This window comes from Bicyclus anynana, chromosome 7 (assembly GCF_947172395.1).
Source record: "Bicyclus anynana chromosome 7, ilBicAnyn1.1, whole genome shotgun sequence".
Classification (NCBI taxonomy): domain Eukaryota; kingdom Metazoa; phylum Arthropoda; class Insecta; order Lepidoptera; family Nymphalidae; genus Bicyclus; species Bicyclus anynana.
This window is the reverse complement of record NC_069089.1, coordinates 3,253,355-3,281,037: the sequence shown is the minus strand read 5'-3', so window position 1 is coordinate 3,281,037 and position 27,683 is coordinate 3,253,355. Positions and strand designations below refer to the sequence as shown.

At 37.2% G+C, this 27,683-nt stretch overlaps 1 protein-coding gene across 1 annotated transcript in view; it reads right to left on the bottom strand.

Moving 5' to 3' along the window:
* Window positions 1-750: 750 nt before the first annotated feature.
* The window catches only part of LOC112058216 (sodium channel protein Nach), a 32,687-nt gene continuing 5,754 nt past the window's right edge, over window positions 751-27,683 (bottom strand). The window contains exons 3-12 of the mRNA XM_052882630.1: window positions 27,579-27,674; window positions 25,434-25,515; window positions 22,971-23,244; window positions 17,623-17,679; window positions 15,580-15,703; window positions 12,222-12,328; window positions 11,293-11,425; window positions 4,857-5,064; window positions 1,618-1,724; window positions 751-787 (exon numbers count right to left, since the gene is read on the bottom strand). Coding sequence (XP_052738590.1) covers window positions 751-787; window positions 1,618-1,724; window positions 4,857-5,064; window positions 11,293-11,425; window positions 12,222-12,328; window positions 15,580-15,703; window positions 17,623-17,679; window positions 22,971-23,244; window positions 25,434-25,515; window positions 27,579-27,674 — 1,225 coding nt within the window. The remainder of the gene's footprint in view (window positions 788-1,617; window positions 1,725-4,856; window positions 5,065-11,292; window positions 11,426-12,221; window positions 12,329-15,579; window positions 15,704-17,622; window positions 17,680-22,970; window positions 23,245-25,433; window positions 25,516-27,578; window positions 27,675-27,683) is intronic.

Sequence of the window (27,683 nt, the reverse complement as noted above, 5' to 3'; positions counted from 1 at the left end):
ATGTTTAGATATGTTTCTTTGTTCACTATACATATCTTTGTTATTTGTGCACTACAAATATCTTTGTTATTTGTGCATATACGTTTATAGTTCATATATTGAAAAACATCACGTTTAATGTCACCAACTGTGTATTGTGTTGCATCATGGTTAGGCTTAGATAATTTTAATATGTATTTTGTAGAATAATAAATAAATAAAAATAAAATAAAATAGATGTAAGGAAGCTAAAACTATAATTTTTCATCTAATTACGATAAAAGCTTATTAACAGATTTTAATTTCTTATAATTTTATTTATTTTGCAATCCTCCAGACAATATTTGCTTTTTACGTATGAATTAGTTAATATTGACCTTATTTACCCGAATGCCTAATAAAAATTAATAGATATATGCAAACCTAGTCATCATCCCCTTTATGGGCTGTATAATATCTGCTGAACATCATTAAAAAATAATACAAAAAACGTTTGCTCGGTCGTCTGTCAAAAGTAAATACTCGTACCATATTAATAACGATATCGTGCGTGTATCCCAAGTCCTCCAAAGTGGAATGTATTTTCTTCACATTATCTTCTACTACGAAATCATTTCTTTTGATGTTCGTAAAACTGTCGTAATATTTATTTATCTCTTCATCGTTATAGCCTCTCAATTTTCTAAAATGTAAATAAAAATAAAATTAAAAGGAATATTTTTATGGCACTGAATGCATGAAACAATGCATTACCCGAAATTATTAGACAATTCAGTACCAGTATTTTTCTAATTCACTCTTGTGCCGCCTGACACGAAAGAAAGATGTTTTCAAATCCACAACTTAAAAAAATTAAAAAGTTTTTTTTTTTAAATTAAACAATTTTTTTTTCAAATTTTTAATTTTATAATTTTTTTAATGTTTCTATCGTGAAAAGAAAAAGACATATTATTGTCGACCAAAAGCGGTGCAGTTGAAATATAGCTCTCTCTTTCGTCGTAACGCAACGAAAGAGAGAGCAATATTTTCGTATCTTAAGAGATCGTGACGGCCTGCGTGTCGCAATGCGCGGTGGATTTACAAGACGGGGATCGATCCCCGTCGGAACCCCGGTTCGATCATTTTCTTAAATTCTCCTGGTTGGTGGGAGGCATTGACCATGACTAGTTACCACCCTACCACCAAAGGCGTACCACCGTTCCGATTTACCGTTCCGGTCGTGTAGAATCTGAAAGGGGTATGGATTTTCATTTTACTCCTAACAAGTTAGTCCGTTTATATCATAAATTTCATTAATACTTACCATCAGGTGAGATTGTAGTCAAGTTAAAAAAAAAGTTTTGTCTTTTTTTTTTTATTCTTTACAAGTTAGCCTTTGACGGCCTCCGTGGCGCAGTGGTATGCGCGGTGGATTTATAAGACGGAGGTCTTTCTCTTCTCAAAAAATACAATATATCGTTGACAAATCCTAGGCCTTCTGGTATCTATCTTTCTCAATATTTAGTATAGTAGATATTAGACAAAGAGAGATAGTGCATTCGAAATTTTATACTTAGAGTTATAAAAACATCGTTAAGTTACGAGTAATATCTCAGAATACAGTAAATGTTTATCAATCTAAGGTTAATATCTACTTACAATATTCGCGTTATATTGCTCGTGTTGGGCCCGTAAATTATCTCTGTGTCGCAGACTGTGACAGCTGGGAATGAAATGCGGTCGATTGGGTAGTGGGTGGATTCTACCTGCAGACAAAACCAGAGTATACAATACGGTTTATTAACATGGACCAATGGGAAAATAGATGCATTTTAAGAAATTAAATATCACGTGTCTCAAACGGTGAAGGAAACACATCGTGAGGACTGCATACTGCAGAGAATTTTCTTAATTCTCTGCGTGTGTGAAATCTGCCAATCCGCATCTGTGGTGGACTATTGACCTTATCCCTCTCATTCTGAAAGGAGACTTGAGCGCAGCAATTAGCAGAATTGATAATGCGATGATGATGATTGTTCTTAGTATATTTATTGTTATTATTATATTTATTGCAACCGGACGCCTATGACTACGTTTGTATCTGTAACTACACTTTAATAGTCTAACGTTTTAAATAACTTAGAAGTTTGATTCTTTCACAGTCTCAAGAGACTGTGGAATTGAGTTTTTTTTTTTCAACTCGATACTAGTATGCGTTTCTGAGGCAAAGGGTCTTGACAGATAGACAGATGGACAGACAGACGAACAATATAGTGATCCTATGAGAGCAAGTACACAGAAGCCGCTCGGCGTTGCATACATCGCGCTCAGACCGAAATTATGATAGCGTGCATATGCCGCGTGCTTGATCAGAAGCGCACGCTTGCATGTGCTTCGAACAACCTCTGTTTGCTAAGAATGATTTCAGAATAGCATATTTTTTGCGCGTATACGGTCGTCTCAGCATACGCGCTTACACGCGCGCTACATTACGCGCTTCAAAAAACCAAACTCGCGTAATGCTAGCCACAAACGGTCAATTAATCTCACGTTTCTGTAGCACCTACGACTATAATAGGGACGATAATGATGATTAGGTTTGAATATATTAATTTTTATGATACATTCGGGCAAAAAAGGTCAATGTTAACTCATTTATACATAAATAGCAAAGATTGACTGGATATTTGCAAAATAAATAAGATTAAAAAATTTCAAAATCTATTAAAAATCTTTTATCGTAATTAGATGAAAATCCGTACAGTTTTAGCTTCCTTACGTTAAATGTGTCATTTTTTAATATCTGAACAATAAACATAAATGCAGAAATAACAAAGATATTAGTATTTTTTTTTAAACGCCCATACAAATCTAACAATCATTAATTGCCTACGACGTCATAAGTTCGTACCATTTTGCATGGGGCGTTTTTCAGGGATCCGCGGCAGCGCCGCAAATCTGACCCTTTAAATCCCTGTAGCTCCGAAAGTAATGATCGCAGATACCCTGTTATTTTTACAAAATTGCTTTACTATTAACTGCTAGTCTGAAACCGCTTTAAAAATGCGCATTGTCAAAGAGCGCGCTTTTAAACGTCTAATATGTACTCGCTCTAAGGATTCCTTGTTTTTACTCTTGCGGAACCTTAAAAAGCTTTTTAATAACATTGTCAATGGACAACAAAATCTTGTTAAATCATGTCAATAAATATTTTTTCCACCACATTATTTTTACGTTTTGTTGTCCCTATCTGTTATTGTCAAGCAATGTTAACCTAATATAATAATATTGAACATTTTTACCAAGGACAAGCAATAACCTAACCGGAAAATATTTTCACTTATTTGAAATTCTCTGAGGGATACAAAATACGCGGACCCTTTAGATAAAAGCCTGCTATTTTCACTGTCATATTGAATTTCCTGCAACCTTACTCGGCTTGAGATTTTATTCACTACAAGTGGTAGTGTGCATAGATAATCGAACAAGGTATGCTTTATGGTAGGTTTGTGATTTTTTTTATAATATTTGTGATATGAATATTAATTGATAGGATAATGTACTTTAACTACTTATGTAAGCACCGGTTTTCCCGTTCAGGCTGCTACTGAGAATTTCTTCTAGGAAAGTAGCAGCTAACTATTTTTTTTTTCATAGTTCAGCCCAATAATATTAAAGTGTCTGAAACGATCACACTATTCTAAACTTCTTAAGTCTTGAATTTAAGAAGTAAGCGTTACTTTGCGGAAATTCATTATTATTTGTAATTATTTATCTTCTTTGCTGTTGCAAACAATGATAAATATAGGTTAAGTCCCTACAAAATCACCGCATAAAAGTGATCAGTAAGTGAATTTAGATATACCACTGTGCGCACACATGCACAATTTTTACTTATATAAATAACGTTCGTCGTTTAATAAGTGACTAAGGGCTCATTTACACGAGCGGCAACTGCTACCGACCACTGCAATCGACTGCAGTATATATATATATATATATAGGGACTTAACCTATATATACGACAAACATTGCTTAACGAAGAAGTTTGACATTTGTCTATAATGTGTGATACTCGTGAACCCTGTTGCGAAACGAATTTTTATGTTTTAAACAGGTGATGATAGGTGGATGGAGCAATGCGAGAATTTTTATTGAGATTGGATGTAAAGCTTTTAAACAAGAAGTCAAATTGCACGCAGTTTAACGGCGGGCATCCATTATCATAAAAAAAAACATCTCAATGACCTCGCTCGTACAGTTGCGGTTCTCAACAGAGAGGTTCTGCGTTTGATTCCCAGCTCAGGTAAATTTAAGATTTTATATTTTTAAAATTGGCTCAGATCTGTTCTGGTGATAAGTATCGTCCATAGCTACTCTACCAATCTACGGTACGGTGCTACTTAGAAACCGTCAAAGGTATGGGTAAAATAAACTTGTACCTCTATCTATAGCTTGGCAACTTTGTTCGTAACAATCCCGATGTTCCCGAGGGGGGCGAGTAGCGATGAATTAAAAACCCACGACTGATGCACGTCACTTCCCCGCACGCACGATTTCACACTCGCGCAGTCTTTCCCCCTGTCGTCGCTATCATGCGAGTGTTATGAACGAACTTGCCAGACTAAAGTAAGCTCGCTTCCATTTTAGACATAATATCATCAAGTGAGATCTATACTCTGTACCGACTCGTAAATCTTTGAGGTGAAACAATAAGAGGTAAAGTTTGAGGTATTGTATAGGGATTCTAATGAACCGATTTTAAAAATTCTTTTACCACGATAAAGCTACATTATTTGCAAATTTCAAGAAATTTTGTTCCCATATTCTCACGGACACGGGAACTAAGCGGGTGTACGGGAGGACGTCGGCTAGTCATAGAATAGATAAGCTCTCACCACAGTAAACGTCGGGTTATCCACAAACTTTCCCCATATCATATGGCTCAGATAAACACACAGAGTGACGCTGGAACCTATGATGATGCTCCAGATGATGTGGACCCACCAGGAGGAACTACTGTAGTAGTAGTAGAAGCCATGAAGTGTGCAGTACTTCGAGAACCGTTTAAAAGCCAAAACAGTATGGTGTAACATGTTGGTTACACTGCGAACCAAAGAAGAATGCCATATTAATAATTCTATGCAGTGTGAAAAGCTTCAATTAGATGATTCATCAAAAAAACTTCGAAGAAGTTAATTAATTATTCTTTCTAATGGAGTTTTGTCATTACATCTAAACTCATAAGTAGAAATGATAGATGATAGATAGAAATAGATGAAGTAAATTATTAATTACAATTTATATATACAATTACAAAATTAGGGTTACAAGCGTCCTAGTACTTAAACTAAACCCCTATATTTTCACTTGTGTATCCGTCTGTTTTGGTAAATTTTCTTCGAATAATGTACTGGACCCAATAACTTGATAAGTATACTGTGAAACAATCGCAGAGTTGTCGATACAAAAAAATCGAATAAATGGTAACTTTTGGGAGGCAAGACGGAAAAGTTAAATTAAAAATTCCGGTCCTTTGTGTTTGTTGTTATATAAAAATAACTACTTAATTCACAAAAATTCTAAAAATGTATAAACAAAAAATTATTGTTTCATATTATACCTACAATTTCATTAAACCTGTGTTAACGAAGATCGGTGCCAAACAATTACAATAATATTAAATTGAGCCCATAAACTTCGTCTATAGATCCAATTAAATCAATTTTCTGAATCGCAAACAGGAATGTTTGTTTAGATTGATTTATCTTGGGAGCTTAATTGGAACTATTGGATAGGAAATACGTAATTCATCTGGCGAAATTATGGTTTACAATATAGTATTTTTAAACTGTGGATAGTAGAAAGAAACATCATTATCATCGACATAATAAGCTGAAGGATTGCTGGGCAATGGCTTGCATAGACTTCCAAACACGAGTCTCGAGCCGCCACCATCCAGCGGCTCCATGCAAAGTGCTTAATGTTCTCGGTCCACCTAGTGAGGGGTTGACCAACATTGTGCTTTCCGGTGCGGGGTTACCATTCCATTGGGACTCCAGTGTCCATCGGTTCTTTGAAGAAAGAAAGCCTCTGTGTAGAAAGATACTCATTAATTTATGTGTTCGCTGCGTTGCAACGACTTGCGACGGCTTCAGTGTGCTCGTGGCGTACGAGGCGTCCACATCTCTTGTTGTGTAATTCTTTTTGGGTTACTTAGGATAGGCGGGAAGAGTGACTTGAGTGGAAAAAGGAAGTGTTTGTTAACAGTCAAAGGTACCTTTAACCCTGCACACAACGTTTACAAGTGCGTGACTTCACTCAGGGTCATTCTCTGCTATTCTAAGCTCTTATTTCGGTTACAGTTTGTTGTTAATTAAGTTGTCCTGACAAATGTTGTGAATCATAACCTTTGTTCGACATTAGTTTTCTTATTTTTGTAATCACCTTTGAATCTGCTAAAGTTTAATTCTCTGGCGATAAAAATAGTAAAATAAAATTTATTATTTATTACATCTTCTTATCAGTGAACGTTTCTTTGATTTATTTATTTAGCTTTGGTGAGATTTCTTTGTTGGAAACAAGTCGACCAAGTTGCTTTTGTCAAAGTTTCTGAAGTGCAAAAGGGCGTAGACCCGCACATAATTACCCTGTTATTTATAACTTTGATTTAATCAGCTTTAGAGACTGTGACTGAGACTTTCAGACTCAGAATTAGAGAGTGCGGGTAACAAAAAAAAGAGTGTACGTAAATTTTGCAATATAATATCACTTGCGTGCTTACTCTAATTTACTGTCCTATGTAAAGTATAGTCGGATCTTTTGACGAGTATAAATCGATCGCTTAGATGTTATTGATACAACACTACACCGATATTTAAAATTGATAAGATTACGATACGACTATACAACTAACGATCGTATGAGTATCATTTGGCAGTGAGACTGGGGACGCAAACTACATCACATAGCAGCTGGCGCAGAGTACACCCCATAGCAGCTGGCGCAGACTCCACCACATAGCCGCTGGCGCACACTACACCACATAGCAGCTGGGACAGACTCCACCACATAGCAGCTAACTCAGTATACGTTGCAATGAATAAATTCACGCGTGTGGTCCACTGACACGCGTATATTAACCATTCGCTGCCCGCGAGTATTTTATCGAAAAGCCCGTCTGCGTTGAAGAAGCCGACAGCCAGGGAATGCGGTTTTAATCTACCGTTGTGAGCCATTTAAAAAATCTTTATATTCCTCTATCGCGCGGAGCATGATACTGTGCTCGCCTATTCCCCTTAGTTTACTTTATATTTTTTTACATGTCACGTAAACGGATACGATCCCTACCGGTCGTCCATTTAGGAGTCAAGTGGTTAAGTTATTTAATTAAAAAAATAATATAAATTTGAAACTGCTAAAAATCTACTAACTGGATTTCTTCAATCCAGTATTATTCTTTTTTTTTTCGTTTATCCTGACCGTGAATACGATTTTAAAATAACTGCAATTTTTGTATGAAACTCCATAGTGGTGATAAAATTGCTTCTCGCTACTCTAAAGCTAAGTTTTATTAGCTATCTATTGTATTTGTTCGCTCTAAAATTTTAATACGCTGCTCGCGTTCGCTATATAAATAGATGCATAAAAGTATAAATTCTAACCAGCGAAGCCATGTGCAGGCAGATAGTTTAAAATTGAAACAAAAACAACTGTATCATTTAACAAATGAGTTTTGAAAATATTTTTTCTAGAACTCCCTAATGAACCGTAATTGTTAGGACGAGACGACCACTTTGTGCGAACACGACAAATTGCTTTGAAAGTGGAACAGTTGATTGGACAAACTTTTACTTTGATCTAACCTGGTTGTTAAATTTTTATTAATGACTTGAACCTTAGCCTACACAGAATAATTGCCTATATATGTCAACTTATATCTAAATCTCTCTGAAGTATACTATAAATGCAAAGTTTGTATAGGTGTTTGTGAAGAACTGAATTTTACCTTCGCAATTCGCGGGCTTCCTGTATAATACCTAAATTATATAACTAAGCTGTAAAATCGATACTAATGAAAAATGTTGAGTTTTTCTTAATATTAAGACAGTAAATGAAAAGTAAGAGGTTTTAATCCCTCATGCTTCGGAGAGCATTTCGCCATTGGCCCCGATCTTTGTTTATTAGTAACGACTGATAGAGATCAACACAAAGTTAAAGTTACAATTAAGATTTTTTTTAATATCTGGCTTATTTTGTTGGAGACTTGTGGTGACCTTTGAAGCTATAATTTTAAATTTACGACTTTCATTATCACCGTGACTTAAGTTTATTATGAAAAATAATTTATAGGAGATTCAAAATGAACTTTTTGTTGTTTTTTTTGTAAAATAAATGTGGCGAGTATCGGCCATAAATATTTAAATTAATTTTGGATAATTAAGTGGTGCATTTTCGTTTTATCTCTTAATTATGGGACACCCTGTATATAACTAGATGGATAAAATAGATCACTCCCTGCATTCTGTAAAGTTACAGTGTTGTGATATCGTTAGTTTTAGTGGCACCTTAATTTTTAGTAAATTTTTAGTGTTGGCATCCTTATAACGTAGGTAAAGATCAAATTCGGAAAAGCCCTGTTATAGGCGTAAAATTCGTCTTCATAACACTCATTCGTTGAGTTTTAGCAGAATCGCACCCCGTAAAGCTGACAACCTCAAATCCGCTGCCGGTATCGCGCAGACTTTGTCTTTGCGACCACAGCGCAAAACAGACTGATGACTATAATTATATATAGCTAGTTTTTGTGAATGTTGACTATCCTTAGCCTGTACCAGTAAACGTCTCCAATCTATGAATTATATATAGTGACTAGCGGACCCGGTCAATCTTCGCTTTGACTTATTAATTTATTTATTTGCACTTCCTTCCTAACCCTTCCTTACACAACCCTACTCCTACCCCTACCCCTACCCTACCCTATCCCTATACCATAAACCTACCCTACCACTACCCTACCCTACCCCGACCCTACCCCTACCCTACCCCTACCCTACCCCTACCCTACCGCTACCCTACCCCTACCCTATCTCTATACCATACCCCTACCCTACCCTACCCCTACTCTACACCCACCCTACTCATACCCTAACCCTACCATACCCCTACCCTGCTTCTGAATTTATTTGTTACTAAAAATGTTTTAAATGACAACCGATTTTGTACAAACTTTACATATAGAATAAACCTTAGAAATTGATTTCGGAAAAAGAAACTTTAATTTACACAAAATAAATTTATGAACGCATGCATAAATGACAATCGAATGTTTGATAGGTACTAAACAAAGTAACATTTATGGAAAATTATTCATCGTTCATAATAATTTATTCTTTGAGTTTTTATTGTTAACAATTAGGGGTATAAAAATAGATGTTGGCCTATTCTCATAAATACTGGATAAGCACAAAAAATTTCATCAAAATCGGTCAAGTCAAGTTTCGGAGGAGTATGGCAACGAAAAAATAATTATGTAATGTGTTGTTTTAAAAATTGTGACTGATTAATAATAACAATGAATACCTACTTTAAGTTAAATGAATTGTAAAATATTGTGAAGAAGAGAAAATAAAAGGCTTTATTATTATTATTATTATTATTATGGCAACGAAAACTGTGACACGAGAATTTTATATATTAGATATAATATATAAAAGTAAAGCGTATCCCTATACCCAATCCCTTTAGTTATATTGCAAGATCATTGTACCAATTTCTTAGATACAAAAGATTGCAAAATAATTTGTATTGATTTATTTTTCCTCTTCAAATATACCTGAGAAAGATTAGGTACGTCATTGTATACCTAGGCGATGAAATGGTCTATTAATCTTTGTTTTGCCTTTTCTATATGACCGGTTAGATTTCATTCCTTGATAACCGTAAGTAAACTGAAATCGTTTTTCTTTCAGTTTTGATATATCATATTATTTGATCTTGCTTTCATAAATATAAAAGTCTGTAGGTCTCTGCACCACGCTGCTGCAATGCGGGGCGGCGGGTTCCGTGGGCGGTTTTCAATATCATTTTGTCATTTAAAGGTAGTGGATTTTACTCGAAAAAATATATTTAATATCTTTTAAATTTCTTTCTTTTTTGTTTGGAAGGGTATACTTCCAGGGTGGTCCCATTTTTTTCATGTCAGGATCTGAAGATGGCATTCTGTAGAAATCGAGGGGAACTTTCAAAAATCGTAGAGACGGCTAGAGTACGTTTGTTAGTTTTTTCATCAAAATTAGTTTAATAGATCCAGAGATTATCCCCGACAACCTCATAAACAGACAACTTTTAGCTCTCTAAAATATTATGTAAACGTTAATTAGCAAAGTATTATTTATTTATGTAGTATAGTAAACAACTTGGGTAGAGCGGATTTACAAAATATGGTTTAATATATCTATTCGTAGTTCCTCTACCATTACCACAGGCAGATTATACCGAAATACCGGCAAGAAATTCAATGTTGCGGTAAGGAATTAATTTCTTGGTGGATACTTGAATAATTCTAACCTTGCAATGGATTAAGTCAAGTATTAGAGACAACATTTCTTGAAGATAAATCGCTAATGGACCATTTTAGGACGTTGTCAAATCAAAAATGTATTAATCAATGGCTAGTAACTATTTTTCAAGGATAACGGAGCAAAAATATCCTTTAACCGCAGAGTGAGGGGCAATTTGCAGCAACTTTTCATAAACCTAAAAAAAATCCGTAGCAATTGCATTTGTTTCTGTTATCACCGCGTTGCAACGACTTGCGGTACGGACGGCTTCAGTATGCTCTTGGCGTTCGAGCCTTCTACATATCTCTTGTTGTGTAATTCTTTATGGGCTACTTGGGAAAGGCGGGAGAGTGACTTGAGTGGAAAAGGGGAGTGTTAGATATCAAAGGCGCCTTTAACCCCACACACAACGTTCATAAGTGCGTGACTTCACTCAAGGTCATTCTCTGCTATTCTAGGGTCTTATTTTAGTTACCGTTTGATTTGTTAATTAAGTTATCCTGACAAAATGTTGTAAATCATAACCTTTGTTCGACATTAGTTTTCTTATTTGTGTAATTACTTCTGAGTCTGCTAAAATTTCTTTTTCAAGATTTCAGTAAATGTAAATGTAAATTTATGTGACTGTTGTGATTTCAAAACGACTGAGTTCTGTCAAGTTTAAAGTTTACACATTCTAAAAACGAGGGCAGTCTGGAAAAAAATCCTAATTAGTTTATCTTTAAGTAAATGAAAATTATGAAATCGATCAATAAAAATACATATGTACTGCGAATTAAATTTATTTTCCTTATACAAAGATCTTAATAGAGTTTTGAATACAATCGATAACAGTAGATACATCAACTCAAACAACGTAATTATTGATGCTCCGAAACTCAAGGAAAACACGCCCCCATACGTCGCTGGAAAGTGAAACGATAAATTGGTTATTATGTTAAAATTGGACCCAATCATATAAAGCAAAATCCAGTTATTTGCGTCTGATAGCAAAATACTTTCGAATTAGGTAATTTATTAACCTTATCATTCATTGAATGACCCGATAAAGTACACACACCAAAAAAAGAGTGATTAAGGACTTAGACCAAACACATTGCTTCAATGCGGCATTGCGGGCTTCGTTTGATAATTACGAGTATACTGATAGCGGCGAAATGAGTTTTATTACTTTTTGCATTAACGATAATAATATCTATGACTCCACAAGCCGGGAGCGTTGGAATAGGGCCGGGTTCCCACTACGTCGGACCGGGAGATTCGCCGGACTAGTAAAAGTGACGGAAAGGCTAGTGGTTTTACAATATGATAAAACTATTCACACTATCCAGGGTCTGAGCAAAAATACCGAACCCGGCATTTTTGCCATACGCCACAGCAGTAGCGTAGCGTGACGTGGCCCATAAAATTAATATGACAGAAATTTTTTAACTTATTGAGTATGGAGGATGAATGATGTTTCAACTTTTGGATGTTAACAACTGCTCGCTTAACTTCTTTTTACTTTTGTCATTTCTGGAATGAAATTCTAAAGGCAGTTTTTTTTTGTTTTTCCACCAAGCACCAGATTCAGTGTGATTGTGAATCCGGTGTATTGTGAACACCTCTGTTCATTGTCCGGGTTCCCGCAAATATGCCATTCCGGCGTAGCGGGAACCCGGCCTATTGTAGGTACTCGTTACATACTTCGAACATACAAACCTACAAAATAGTTGAAGTCAATCAAAAGCATCCTATCGTAGCACGTACAGGTGGACTTCGCGAAGTACACTCGCAAAGAAGACAGCTCGCTGATATTGCGGCCTTTTCTGAAGAAAAATTTAAAAATAATAAAAAAACGAAGGTCGGGAGACCCTCAAACGAAGTTCTTCTTATTCTATACAAAAAACAAGGCCTTGTGAATCTAGCCTATGACATTAAAGTTTCTTTTAAGAAAATTGTATAAAACCTCCATAACTCTTATTCGTATGAGTTAATTTGTAATTAACTTATACGAAAAAAGTGATTATAGACAGATGCAAAATATAGACAAGTGTGAGATTTTAGTATAAAGAGAAGAATCTAGAACCTAACAATTTGATATTCGTCGATATAAATTGTTAGGGTTCTAGATTCTATAGACTCCGTGTTTATACATATAGTGACTATAACTCATATAATATAACTAGCTGGCACCGCGCGGTTTCACCCTCGTGGTACCCGTTCCAGTAATTCCTGAGATTAGCGCGTTCAATCAAACAAACAAACTCTTCATCTTTATAATATTAGTATAGATTAATATTTTTTGGCAAAAAAGTTAATAATAACCGGGACAAGTGCGATATGTTAATTTATCGTCCTAACAATTTATACGAACCTGGTGGTAATCCAGACATATATTCTTAAGCAATAAACATTTTGTTCGTAAACATAAAAAAAACATTTAATTGAGTTTATAAATCAATTTCGTAACATCCTGTGCTACCTGGTACTTGGTGTTTGGAGTATTTGCGTTACGTGACATTTTTTACTAGTTCAGTCGCTGCAATCTTCAGTAGGACAAAAGAAACGCTATCCAAGTACTAGCTTACATATTATAATATAGTTTAAAGCTAAATATTTTACTTGTATTCCATTGTTTACCGGAGTACCAAGTATTTCTAGCAACAAGAACTTCAAAGTAATGTCGTATTACATGTTCACAAGTATGTGGCCATACTTGAGACTGGAGTGTGGGTGCAAAGATCGAAGGCAAATTTATCAATATACAGACATTACAAACATAGAGAAATGAACTTTATATTAGACCGCATACAGTAAAAATTCCATCACAATATTCACTGAATGTATTTAAACAATACAGTCAGCAATAAATAAGGTAGTTATAAAAAAGCATAATAAGTACGGATATTTTTACAAGTGCTTATAAGTAAGTAAATAATATGCATTGTTGAAAAATATTACTATGCGATTTTTAATTTTTGCTTGTAATATTTTACACTAGCAGAACCCCTGCGGTTTCACCAACGTAATTCTTATTCCTGTGCGATTATGGGGAAATAATTTAACGCGTGCTAATTGCTGATAATGTAGCTTTCCATTGTTGAACGAGTTTTAAAATCAGTTCAGTAGTTCCAGACAACAAACAATACAATAGATAAATCATTTTTTTCCTATTTATAATATTATTAGTTTCGATTTAGTTTTACATAAATTAATATTATTTCGTAGTTTTTGCTCGCGACTGTACAGCGGAGGTAGTAAATCATAGGCTCTCTAGTCTTTACACCACCGATGCCACCCGCGATTATATCATACATAATATATACAGCTTATGAAAATAACACGTTTTTTTTTTATTCTTTACAAGTTAGCCCTTGACTACAATCTCACCTGATGGTAAGTGATGATGCAGTCTAAGATGGAAGCGGGCTAACTTGTTAGGAGGAGGATGAAAATCCACACCCCTTTTTGGTTTCTACACGACATCGTACCGGAACGCTAAATCGCTTGGCGGTACGTCTTTGTTGGTAGGGTGGTAACTAGCCAAGGCCGAAGCCTCCCACCAGCCAGACCTGGACCAATTAAGAAAATCTCAATCCGCCCAGCCGGGGATCGAACCCAGGACCTCCATCTTGTAAATCCACGGCGCATACCACTGCGCTACGGAGGTCGTCAAAACAAAAGGTCGTCTTAGACATTTATTTTGTTAATATTTCTTACAAGCGTCTAACTTGTCTAAAAGTAGCAACACTGCATTTTATGAAATTAAATATCACGTATCTGAAACGGTGAAGGAAAAACATCATGAGGAAGTCTGGATGGAGAATTTTTTTCATTCTCTATCAATGCGGATAGAGAATGAAGAAAATTCTCCATCCAGACTTCCTCATCAGAAGGGCAGCGTGGTGGACTATTAGATGCAACCCTCTCATTCTGAGAGAAGACTCGTGCTCGACAGGGAGCCGAATATGGGTTGTTAATGATGAAAAACGCATTAGCACTATATCGACTATAATAATAGCTTTCAGGCCGTCAGGGGTATTTATTGATTGCCAAAATGCGAGCAAAGTCCAATTATAAAGAAGTCGAAAGTCGAAGTGGGTGTTTGCTAATTAAAGGATATTCTTAGAAACGCTAATTGGGACCAACAACACGTTTTCTTTAATAAGATTCTCAAATTAATAAACTACATAAATTGGTGTACATTTTTAGAGTTCCGTAAATCTAAATGTTAGATGATATTATATTTATATTTTTATGAGGTCACGTTGACCATGGTTGATCAGAGTTTAGGAAAAAATAAACCGAAAAGCGTAAATAAAAGCCTGATTGTAATGGTTGTCTGATAGACAATCAATATTCGTTTATTTCAATTAGGCTTAGTTTACAAGCATCTCGAAAAGTCAAGTAATTAATATTATAAAATAATGGTGATAATAATTAGTCTAAAACTTAAAATTAAATTTACAAGACGCGTTCCAAACGCGCCTTGGTCCGAGAAGAGCCCACAATAAACTCAGCCAGGTTTATTCTTTTTTAGTTTATCCCCATTTAACAATAGGCATATAAGTAGGCAGTCATGTAATAAATTTCATTTCCAAGCCTTTTTGTCGTATAAATACATAGACATTAACATTTTTTTTTATTCTTTACAAGTAAGCCATTGACTACAACCTCACCTGATGGTAAGAGACGATGCAGTCTAAGATGGAAGCGGAATAACTTTATAGGAGGAGGATGAGAATCCACACCCTTTTTCGGTTTCTACACGACATCGTACCGGAACGCTTAATCGCTTGGCGGTACGTCTTTGTCGGTAGGGTGGTAACTAGCCACGGCCGGAGCTTCCCACCAGCCAGACCTGGACCAATTAAGAAAATCTCAATCGACCCAGCCGGGGATCGAACCCAGGACCTCTGTTTTGTAAATCCACCGCGCATACCACTGCGCCACGGAGGTCGTCAAACTACACTATAATACGACTTTTCTATAAGCTGGTAATAGTAATTGTAGTGGTACGGAACCCTCAGTGCGAAAGTAAAACTCGCACTTGCACGGTTTTATTATTAATACTTGCGTCACATTGGGAGGGTAGAAGTCAGCTAGAAGGGGCATGACGTCACTGGTTATACTGTATTTTTTGTCTCGACACTCTATGTAGCAGACCGGATCGCACGTCTTCTCTTCTCCAGTTTTAGCAGCTAAAATGTAAAATTGTATTTAATTTTAATAGTAAATAACAGTTACTAAACGTGATTATACAATGAAGGAATGTTTGATATTCTAAGGCGTCTTGGCTTACAACTGAAGTAAAGTTATGAGGCAATAATATTTTCGAAATTGATCCAAGAACAGAATATATCTAAATACTCTATACTAATGTTAAAGTTGAAGAGTTTCTCTGATAGTTAAATATTCAAAACATTACCATTCTAAGCCCGCCATCCCACATTGGAGTAACGTGGTGGATCTAAGCTTCACATCCCCTCTTCTGTAAGAGGGGAGACCGGGCTCTGTAGTGGGTCGTTAAAATAGACTGATAATAATAAATAACCCTGTGGTGATCCAACTTGTCGCCTAATGACAGGGACACTTTGACCTTGATCAACGCTGGAAATCGAATCCACGACTTGTCAAGTCAGAAAATTCCATCTGCTTAAGACAATTGGTCATATCTATTCCTAATAAAACAAAAGATTTGCTAACTTTCACTTTACTTTCGTTTATGTACTCAGATAAACCTACTATAAAAAAGCAATACTTTAGATTCAGAATATTTAAATATTGTAATCAGATAAGTTCTTGAGTATAGGTGAAAAGTTTCACACAAAAGGCATAAAGGATTCAATATTTCAATAACTCAAAAGAAAACAATCCTCTTAATACTTTTTTTTTATTGTTTACAAGTTAGCCCTTGACTACAATCTCACCTGATGGTAAGTGATGATGTAGTCTTAGATGGAAGCGGGCTAACTTGTAAGGAGGAGGATGAAAAATCTACACCCCTTTCGGTTTCTACACGGCATCGTACCGGAACGCTAAATCGCTTGGCGGTACGTCTTTGCCGGTAGGGTGGTAATTAACCACGGCCGAAGCCTCCCACCAGCCAGACCTGGACCAATTAAGAAAATCTCAATCTGCCCAGCCGGGGATCGAACCACTGCGCCACGGAGGCCGTCAAAGCCTTTAAGCTTTAAGCTTTTGAAAGAAATAATTTATATTCTTATATTTTTTATTGAGAAAGAATACATTGTAATAACTACATAAGCGGGCGCCTGCGACTTCGTCCGCGTGGAATTCAGTTTTTCACATATCCCGCAGGAACCAAGGATTTTACCGGGATGAAAAGTAGCCTATGTGTTAATCCAGAGTAAAATCTATTTCCGTTTCATATTTTAGCCAAATAGCTTCAGTAATCGCAGCTTAAAGGAGGAATAAACATGCCCATAGAATGATGGCATGAATATGTACTGGTTATATTTTTGCGTTAATAAATAAATAACCAGGCTATAATAAAAATAAAAAAATAAAATATTTTTGCGTTGGACACTGGCTGAGCCTTTGCGTAAAAAAATAACTTTAGGCAATTCACCCTTCTGTCACCAGGGGCAAATAACCGCAGTGATATAATTAGGTCATTATACGAGTATTAACGATAAAAAGGCTTGGAAATTAAATGCTCTATATGACTGGCTACTTAAATATTTGAAAATAGTGATAAACAAAAAAAGAATTTTCTGTAGGCTGTACTCGGAACTTTAATTTTAAGTTTTCGACCATTTTCGACAAATTATTATCACCATTATCTAATAACATTACCTGACGTTTTAAAAGTGCTTGAACTAAGCCTTATTGAAATATATAAATAACTTGTTGGTACTGCTATTAAATAATTATAGTCTGGTAAATTCGTTGATGACACTCCCATGATATGCGGGCAACGGGGGAAAGGACTGCGCGGGTGTGAAATCGTGCGTGTGGGGAAGTGAGGTGCATCAATCATGGGTTTTTCATTCGTCGCACCACGCTCCCGGTCCGCACGGACCACCGGAAGCGTTACGAACGAAATTGCTAAGCTATAGTAGTATCTATAAAATGTGAATAAAAGAGATTTTCTCACCTCTTAAATTATTAAGACACTGAAGGTCCTCGAAATCGCAGACACGTGACGCTTTATCTGCGAACAAATAAAAAGGAATTTTGAAAAAAGTGTCACCATAGTGTTATATGTACCATGCATATTGTTATAGTATTTTAATTGATTATGAAACACTACTAAAACTCAGGTGATATTAGGTCGGAGTATGCCCGACTAGTTGCGAACCCATACGGGGTCCTTATTCATGAGCTGGTTCTTGCATCGCGGCACGATCCAAACTGCGAAGCGGCTGCGCGACGCGCTGCTGCTCGCATTGCGCGCTGGGAGAGGAGTTGAGTGGTGGGGAGTGAAAGTTATAGTATAGATCCATAGTGGAATAGTTCGTGGGGTCAAAGCTCTCTAATAATAATAAGGAGCTATACTGGTGGTCGCCACCCGGTTTCACCCGCATTGTTCCCGCGTGTCCATGGGAATACGGGGTATAAAATGTAGCCTATGTTACTCACTGATAACGTAGCTTTCCATTCATCATCATCATCATCATATCAGCCGATGGACGTCCACTGCAGGACATAGGCCTTTTGTAGGGACTTCCAAACATCACGATACTGAGCCAACTGCATCCAGCGAATCCCTGCGACTCGCTTGATGTCGTCAGTCCACCTGGTGGGGGGTCGGCCAACACTGCGCTTACTAGTGCGGGGTCGCCATTCCAGCACTTTGGGACCCCAACGTCCATCGGCTCTTCGCACTATGTGCCCCGCCCATTGCCACTTCAGCTTCGCAACTCGTTGAGCTATGTCGGTGACTTTGGTTCTTCTGCGGATCTCCTCATTTCTGATTCGATCACGCAGAGATACTCCTAACATAGCTCGTTCCATCGCCCGCTGTGTGACTCTGAGCCTTCTTATGAGGCCCATAGTTAGCGACCAAGTGTCGGAACCATAGGTCATCACTGGCAACACGCACTGTTCGAAGACTTTTGTCTTCAGGCACTGAGGAATTTCGGACGAAAAGATATCGCGAAGTTTCCCGAAAGCAGCCCAGCCGAGTTGGATTCGACGGTTCACCTCTTTCTCGAAATTGGACCTACCTAACTGGATCATATGTCCTAGGTATATGTATTCGTCTACAATTTCGAGTGCAGCGTTCTCAACTATAACTGGGTGGAGCGATACATGAGCATTACACATTATTTTTGTTTTGCCCATGTTCATTTTCAGGCCCACCTGTTGAGAAACGCTGCTGAGGTCATTGAGCATGGTACTAAGGTCATCCAGAGTCTGTGCCATGATGACTACATCATCCGCGAACCGCAGTTGAGTGATGTACTCGCCATTGATGTTGATGCCAAGTCCGCCCCAGTCCAGAAGCTTAAAGACGTCTTCCAATGCGGCGGTAAATAGCTTCGGAGAGATCACATCTCCCTGACGCACTCCTCGCTGCAACTGGATTGGCCTCGTAGTCTGATCCTGAATACGGACTGACATAGTGGCGTTTTCGTACAAGCACTTCAACGCTTGGATATACCTGTAATCAATTCGGCATCTCTGCAATGACCTTAGCACAGCCCAGGTTTCCACCGAATCGAAGGCTTTCTCATAGTCCACAAACGCTAAGCAAAGTGGCTGGTTATACTCGTGAGTCTTCTGTATAACCTGCCGCAGCGTATGGATGTGGTCTATGGTGCTAAAGCCTTTTCGGAAACCGGCTTGTTCGGAAGGCTGGAAGTCGTCAAACCTATTAGCGAGACGATTCGTAATGACTCTCGAGAACAATTTGTAAACATGGCTTAGCAGCGAGATGGGTCTGTAATTCTTCAGCAAGGTGTTGTCACCTTTTTTGAAGAACAGAACCACCACGCTCCTATGCCACGCCTCAGGCGTCGTGCCCTCGTGAATGACGGAATTGAACAAGGGGTGTAAGGGGGAGGCTAGTACCAGTCTGTCTCCCCAATTGTCAACCTCACCTGCTCGTGGTGCACCCTGCAGATGGACCGACGAGGCTCTGGCGACCGACGAATGGCGGTATATCCATTCCCACAGGCTAGATTAAGAAATGCCTCAGGCCGGTGTCGGGCAGCAGCGACATCGGCGCGAATAATCTAGCACTGCGCTGACCAACCCGCATGCCCAGCGTGGTCAGTATCGGGCAAAACTTTCTATGGACCGAACAAATATAACACAGCCCCTAGTCCCCGGCAGCCCCGCTATTCCTGGCTCTGGCAGCGGTTACGGTAACGGCGGGGCAAGGGGTGTTAAGAATCTCCGGCAGAGATTCCGCTGCCAACCCCGACGACTAGACCTGGCAACATACAACGCACGCACTTTGAGGTCCGACGAAAAGGTCATCGAGCTGGAAGAAGTTATGAGCAAGTTGCACTGGGATGTCATAGGATTGTCTGAAGTCCGAAGAGAGGGGGAGGGCTCGATAATCCTTGAATCCGGCAACATGCTCTACTACCGGGAGGGCGACCAACAGTCCCAAGGTGGTGTCGGATTTATCGTTCACAAGTCCCTCGTGAACAATGTTGTAAAAGTCGAGAGTGTGTCGAGCAGGGTAGCGTTCCTGGTCCTCCGAATTACCAAACGGTATTCGTTGAAGGTTATACAGGTTTACGCACCGACCTCGACACATCCCGAGCTTTCCATTGGTAAAAGATTTTATAAATCGTTTTAGTGTTTTAGTTGTAAATGCCAAATAAAATCCTTAGCAAAAAAAAATTCAACCGACTTCAAAATCACAAAAATAAATAACATCGTATGTGCTACCTTCTGATCACTTTGAAAGCGGTGCTAAACCAGTGGCATTAATACGCCACGAAGCCGTTTCTGAAAGAACCATGGGCAAGAACTGTCTGAAAATCCTACAATTTGACGATTTTAACGGCTTGAGTTAACATCACTCTGTTGGCACCACGGCAGACTCGAGCTCAGCAGTGTGCCGAATATAGGTTGATAGTGATGACTAAAATAAAGAATGGATATTTCTTAGGTTGAGCTAAATCTGTTCCTAATAAGTATTCCAATAATATGTATATAGTTCTTGCTAGTCTAACATAATAGACTTTTATGTCAAACGCCTTATAGTCTCTCGTGAAAATACGACTATCTCTAAAAGTAACCGCAACACCCATAGCAAAAACCCCAAAACAGCTAAACGGATTTCAATTATAACAATGAAATTCATACCTACGTCCGAGTATTTGCAATAATGCGTTTGCAGAATCCATTACATAGTGCTCTCTATATAATGAATCAGGACTTTGATAGAGCCAAGTGGAGTTAATTAAATTATTGGATTTGGCTTTTATGGCAATGCGTCGTTATTTCATAGCTTATTGAACAGAAAATAAAAATAAAGGATTATAGGATAGGATATAAAGGGTTATTTTTTTATCGATAGAACGGCAAACAAAGCTTTATCTATTTTTGAAAACTAAGTCAATTATTAAAGAAAAGAGCGTTGTTGTTTTGTTTTGTTTTCCGGTTTTCTTTATTGTATTTCCATTTTAATAAAATAGTAGATTGTTAAACAAGGGGCTAAAAAGACTCATTATATATGAGGTATTTTTAGGCCGCCTATATAGAAACCGAGTTTATAATGGGTTTAGCCCCAAGTGTTACACTCTGCTTTTCACTACGATTGCGAGAAAATAAAATAGTTTAGTACAATGTTCAATGATTTATTTTAATTGAAAATTAAATGTACAAAGTCTACAATTTTGGATATTAAGGGAGATGCTTTTACCCGGTAGCATAATTTCCGACTACTGTGAAGATGAATAATGAGTATGTGAGGTAATAGTGGGAGATAATAGTTTAAAAACTCCTTTCGTAAGTGAATCCATTCGTTGTTGTTTTCTCCACTTAATACATTTTTCGTAGGTATTCGTAGGTATCGTAGGTAAGTATTTAAATAAATGCGTCTCGACTTTGATAGTAACAGATTGAAAATTGATTGATTGAATTGATTGATTGAAAAAAAAATCCATCTCCAAATTAGGATCACCATTCTCACTAGATGAAGACAACAATAACAATTATTGTTGAAAAATATGTAAGTTACGGTCACAAATTTACAATGAATTTCTGAAAAAAATCAAGTGTGTATTATTCACGCCAATTGATTTTTAAATTCTCGCTTTTTAATTTTATTTTTTTTCACATGAGAAATAGGCAAAGGTATTACACCGTAAAGGATGTCCCATGTCTTCAAATCTCGCTCTATTCGCAACTCAATAAAAATTAAATAAAAAATTAACGCATTCCACAGACAAAAACGCTGCATTACATTTCAATTTTAAGTTTTTTATTTAATTTTCAAAACAATCAGGGCCTTACCTATAATGATTCTATTTTCGAAGTAGATTAATCACGAAAATAGTAATGAAACTTTAAAAGAATAGACAAGACGCACTTGTATGATTTTCTTTCCAAAGAATATTAAAACCTGTTTGACGCGTCTGACACGTGCGATGCGGATCAGTGGACGCCTACTTTAAGTCCACTGATCCGCATTTTACGTAACGGACACATCGCATCAAACGGATTTTTAATTTTACGGTAGGAAAAATCCGTTCGATGCGTTCCGTACGATACGCATCAGTGGACGCATTTGTGCGACTTACTATACAAAGAATACTAAAATCCGTTTGATGCGATGCGTCATAGACATACGAAGCGGATCTGTGGACGCTTGTCATTACTTTCCAACATAATGCGACAGATTTCTCTATGGAATATCCTCGTGTAGTGAGGCTCAGTGTAGTCCAAGTTTTATCGTATATTTATAAGTAGTTGACGCCGCGCGGTTTCACCCGCTTGGTTCCCGTTCCATTATATAGGAATTATTAGCCTATAGCCTTCTTCGATGAATAGGCTATCTAACACTGAAAGAATTTTTGAAATCGGATCAGTGGTACCTGAGATTAGCGCGTTCAATCAAACAAACAAACAAACAAACTCTTCAGCTTTATGTATTAGTATAGAAGTATAGATATAAACAACGCACGGTGAGCCACCACCTTCTAATGCAACTAAAAGTGCAACACAGCATAGCACAAAGAGAATACATCGTACCTTCCACAAACAAAGTCGTGTTTTATTAATATCCTGTAAAAGGGACGGCCTCCGTGGTCCTGGGTTCGATCCCCGGCTGGGCAGATTGAGATTTTCTTAATTTCTCCATGTTGTCTTCTATCTTAGACTGCATCATCACTTACCATCAGGTGAGATTGTAGTCAAGGGCTACCTTGTAAAGAATAAAAAAAAAGGAGCCCAGAACTCCACATCTTACTCGGTTTCAATCTGAAGAAGATTCACAGTAGAGCTGAAGATTTCTGACCATGTCAAATAAAGGCTACAAACCGTTAGGATACTTGTAAGGGATGCATCCGCAATGATCAGCATAGTTCCGCATCTTGCATTCAGTCTTGCACGTCTCAGTACTATATCTGTATGTATGCACTAAGGCTGCCTCCTCATGGAACATGCAGGCTCGTTTCTCCACTGGCATGCGACGGATGTCGTCATCGCTCTGGAATATCTTCGGCTCCACCTTAATGTCTAGCGTTTCGCCGATTATAACGTATTTGTATAGCACGGTTATCTCAGGGTAGTCGGTTGGATCTGTGATTAAAATCTGGAATACGTCGTTTGTTATTTAATATTTTTTTTTAATCTTTACATGTTAGCCCTTGACTACAATCTCACCTGATGTTAAGTGATGATGCAATCTAAGATAGATGCGGGCTAACTTGTTAGGTGGTGGATAAAAATCCACTCCCCTTCCGGTTTCTACACGACATCGTACCGGAACGCTAAATCGCTTGGCGGTTTTTGTCGGTAGGGTGGTAACTTGCCACGGCCAAAACCTCCCACCAGCCAGACCTGGACCAATTTAGAAACCTCTATCGGCCCAGCCTCATAGAACCCAGGACCACCGTCTTGTAAGTCCACAGCGCATACCACTGCACCACGGAGGCCGTTGAAATTTAGTTAACTGTACAGTTTTCAATCATTTCAATCAAAAGCATTAAAAAAAATTGTACTGTTAAAACTGACGGACACTACACACGGATGATTTATATGAACAATTTGACTGTACAGATAAAACTACATAGTCATAAATCCGTATTAGAAACGACCTTCACCCATCTGTTTAATGGATGAAAAGTGATTTATTTTACATAAAAGTTCGTACATTGTAAATATATATTGCGAGTAGATTGGATTACAACTCTTGGCTAAACTATCATTCATGATAGCTAATAATAGTTTAGTTAGGTTTTTTTTTAAATATTCATCCAATAAACAGATGGGTGAAAATCGTTTTTAAAACGGATCTTCTGATTTGACTGTTTCAATGGTGAATATTTATTAAGTTTGATTTGTTTTTGAAGTTAAAAAGGTCTCACTAAAATATTTTGTTTTTAATCAATCAATCAATTTATTATTAGCAAATATAATTAGGTAGATTATTATTCAGATATACACATACATATTTAGATAGTAGAGAAACACTTGAAACCTACTACTTTCCAAACCATACACCACAGTTCAAAATCCATAATTAAGGAAATTATGGATTTTGAACTAATTTTTTTTTGGCTGACAAAATATCCAGCCTGCCTAAAATGAAGAATGTCTAGTCGCAAAACAAGAGTGAAGAGGCACCTTCTAGGCAAGGGTGTCCTATTTTAGACTGTATCTACACATACCACGCGAGCCTATTTGCATAAAAATAGAAAAAGCTCTCGGTCCATAATTGACGACCACAGAGGTGGGCGTCAACTAATCAGAGTGAGTCTTTTGTCATACCAGACACTGGGCGAAATGAAACTTCACCCACGCTTAGCTACGTCACTTATAAAATCAAGTTAAACATTATGAAACAATTTGAAACTTTGCTTTTAAATATTTTTTTTATTATTTACCTATACGGTTTTTTTTTACTTTACACCTAACGTATACACACAATCTCACAGTTGTACAGTTTCGATCATAAACAATATAATTTGCCTACAAAAACTACACAAAATAGGGTGAGGCGCGGAAAATTACCTTACAAGTAGAACTTTCCTCCGTGGTCCTGGGTTCGATCCCCGGCTGGGCAGATTGAGATTTTCTTAATTGGTCCAGGTCTGCCTGGTGGGATGCTTCGGCCATGGCTAGTTACCACCCTACCAACAAAGACGTGCCGCAAAGCGATTTAGCGTTCCGGTACGATGACGTGTAGAAACCTAAAGGGGTGTGGATTTTCATTCTCCTCCTAACAAGTTAGCCCGCTTCCATCTCAGACTGCATCATCACTTACCTTCAGGTGAGATTGTAGTCAAGGGCTAACTTGTAAAGAATAAAAAAAAAACACCCGATTTACCTAAATATATATTTTTTGGTATCTTAAAAAAAGGCAAAATTTTAAAATTAACAAATTGATTTTATTTTGCATGATAAAAGAAGCAATTATAGCAAACGATATAAATCGTGTTCTAAGAAAACGTTATCTACGAGTAATAATTGCTTTTCCTGATGTCAATTGTTAGTTCCCGGTTTTGAATTAAAGAATACGGTCATAATATTCTAAGCTACAATTACCGAGTATTACCAGTATATACATTTATTATCCTGCTCCTGCCCCTCGAGACACTAGGCCCGTGGGGCAGGAGCGCCCAGACTCTCCACAAGGAGATAAGTAAACGCCTCAGAAAGGCAACAGGCGACCGCAATCGCAATTCAACGCGGGAATGCTGCCTGCGTGATGGGCACCCTACCAAGGGCGGCAAATTTTGATAAGTATTTTTAGGTATATATATATATATTCCTACTTACTTTAGCGCCATGGTAAGGAGTCAAAGACCACTTTGGGTAATCATTAGGTTCGACGTTGAACACTACGCTTAACCCCGATCCCCTAAAACAAAATAAACTCTCTTTTAAGCAAAGAAAGCATTAAACAAGCTTTGGAGATGATTTGTAGCAATCTAAGGTAAGGTTGCTTGTATTATGGGTACCAAGAAATGATGAATGTTCCTAGAAATACAATATATTATATTTATTATAGATATTCGACATAATATGAGTAGGATTTAATTCTAACATGAAATGTTTTTTAGTTAAGGAATTAAATTGAATGATTTAATGCAAATTATGATATTGATAATCATTTTTACATAAAAATGGAACCGACTTCAAAGACGTATTTCAGTTATTTTGGTTTTAACACAAAACTTAACCTATGTTCATGAAAATGACCAATGATAAATGAGACCAATCTGAAAGTGTACTTTTTCAAACAAATAAAGAATTTTTAAAATTGGTTAAAAAATTATGAGGTATAACAAACATTAAAAAAAACATACGCGTTGAATTGAGAACCTCCTCCTTTTTTAAAGTCGGTTGAAAAAAATTTTAGCTAAGTTTTTTCTCGGCCTCAGTGCTCTATCTTCATCGTTGACAATATTAATTTGACTTTAACTTGAGCAGTAGAAAGTCATGTCTAATCCTACTAATACTATAAACGCGAAAGTTTTCAGGGATGTTTGGATGTGTGTTAAGATGTTTGTTACTCTTTAACGCCGCTACTACTGAAGCGATTTGGCTGAAATTTGGAATGAAAATAGATTTTACTCTGTATTAATACATAGGCTACTTTTTATCCCGTAAAATCCATGGTTTCCCGAGATTTGCGAAAACTGATAATTTTGATGATATGAATGTTTGTTACTCTTTCACGCCTCGACTACTGTACCGAATTGGCTGAAATTTGGTATTGAGATATAATATAGCCTGGATTAACACATAGGCTAGGCTTTCATCCTGGAATAATCCATGATTCCCGAGGGATTTGTGAAAACCTAAATTTCACGCGGAAAACTAAATTAAATTAAAAACTAAATTAACTAAATTCGCGCTTAATATATAAATGCGAAAGATACATCACGAAATGTCGAAATCTCGAAAACTGCTTGATGTACAAGCTGAACTTTGGCAGGGAGGTAGTACATAGTTAGTAGCTTTAATTAAGCCCTACGTGTTGTAAAGAGATATAAAACACTTCATTACATTATCACACGCATTTTATCAAAATTGAAACATTATAACCCGTCGACCGCAGAGATAATTACATTAACAACTCATGGAAGTTAAGGTTCAAAGACTGTCGTTATTATTCCGAACATAAATATGTAAATGTAGGTCTGTCATATAAAGTAACAAACCGTAAAACATCAGCGCACCAAGTTTTTTATTATATTCATGAAAATCGTTTTGAGTTGGGTAAGACAAGCCAAGCTTTTTGTCATAGGTAAATTTTAAAATTTCAGTCTTTCAGCGAAAGAAAAGTTTGCAATCAGTACATTACTGCGTCATTTCTCCAGTGGTTAACCTATCTGGCTTCAGATTACGAGGTCCTGGGTTCGAGTCTCGGGTAAAGATTTGAACTACTGAGCTTTTAATTTTCCTAAGAAATTTTCAGTATAAATCGTCAGGCTGGAAGTTAATGGTTATGATACACCCCCATACCTCGAAGAGCATATCCAACCATCGGTACCGGTTATTATATTTAACATAATAGTTCTCATCAAAGAGTTTTACTTCCTCGCCGCCAACCAGCTCAAAAGTAACGTGGTGGGTTAAATCTTCATTTTCCCTTTTCTATAGGATAGGTATGTCTGGCTTTACAGGTTGTCCCTGGAGAATGTATATAAGGAGGTATGTCTGTCTTTACAGGTTGTCCCGTAGGTAATGGATAAACGCAACTGGGAGATAGTCCACCTGATTATTATCTAAAGTTAATTTTGGCTAGTTTTGGAAAAACCCGTAGGGTGACCAAGTTATAATATTTTTTTTGGATTTAGCAAATTTTTCTATCTCGATACAAAATTAGGTGGTGTAACTCGCACTTACGTTTTATCCATTAATAACGGGACACCCTGTATATAAGTCGTTTTAATTTTGTGTCTGAAAAAATATTACCTGCCAGATTCCGACGTGACGACAATACCGCTGGTCTTCAAGTCTATTCCACTTGGGTCCACGTAATATTCTACGTCTTCATCATCAGTTATGTCACTAAAATAC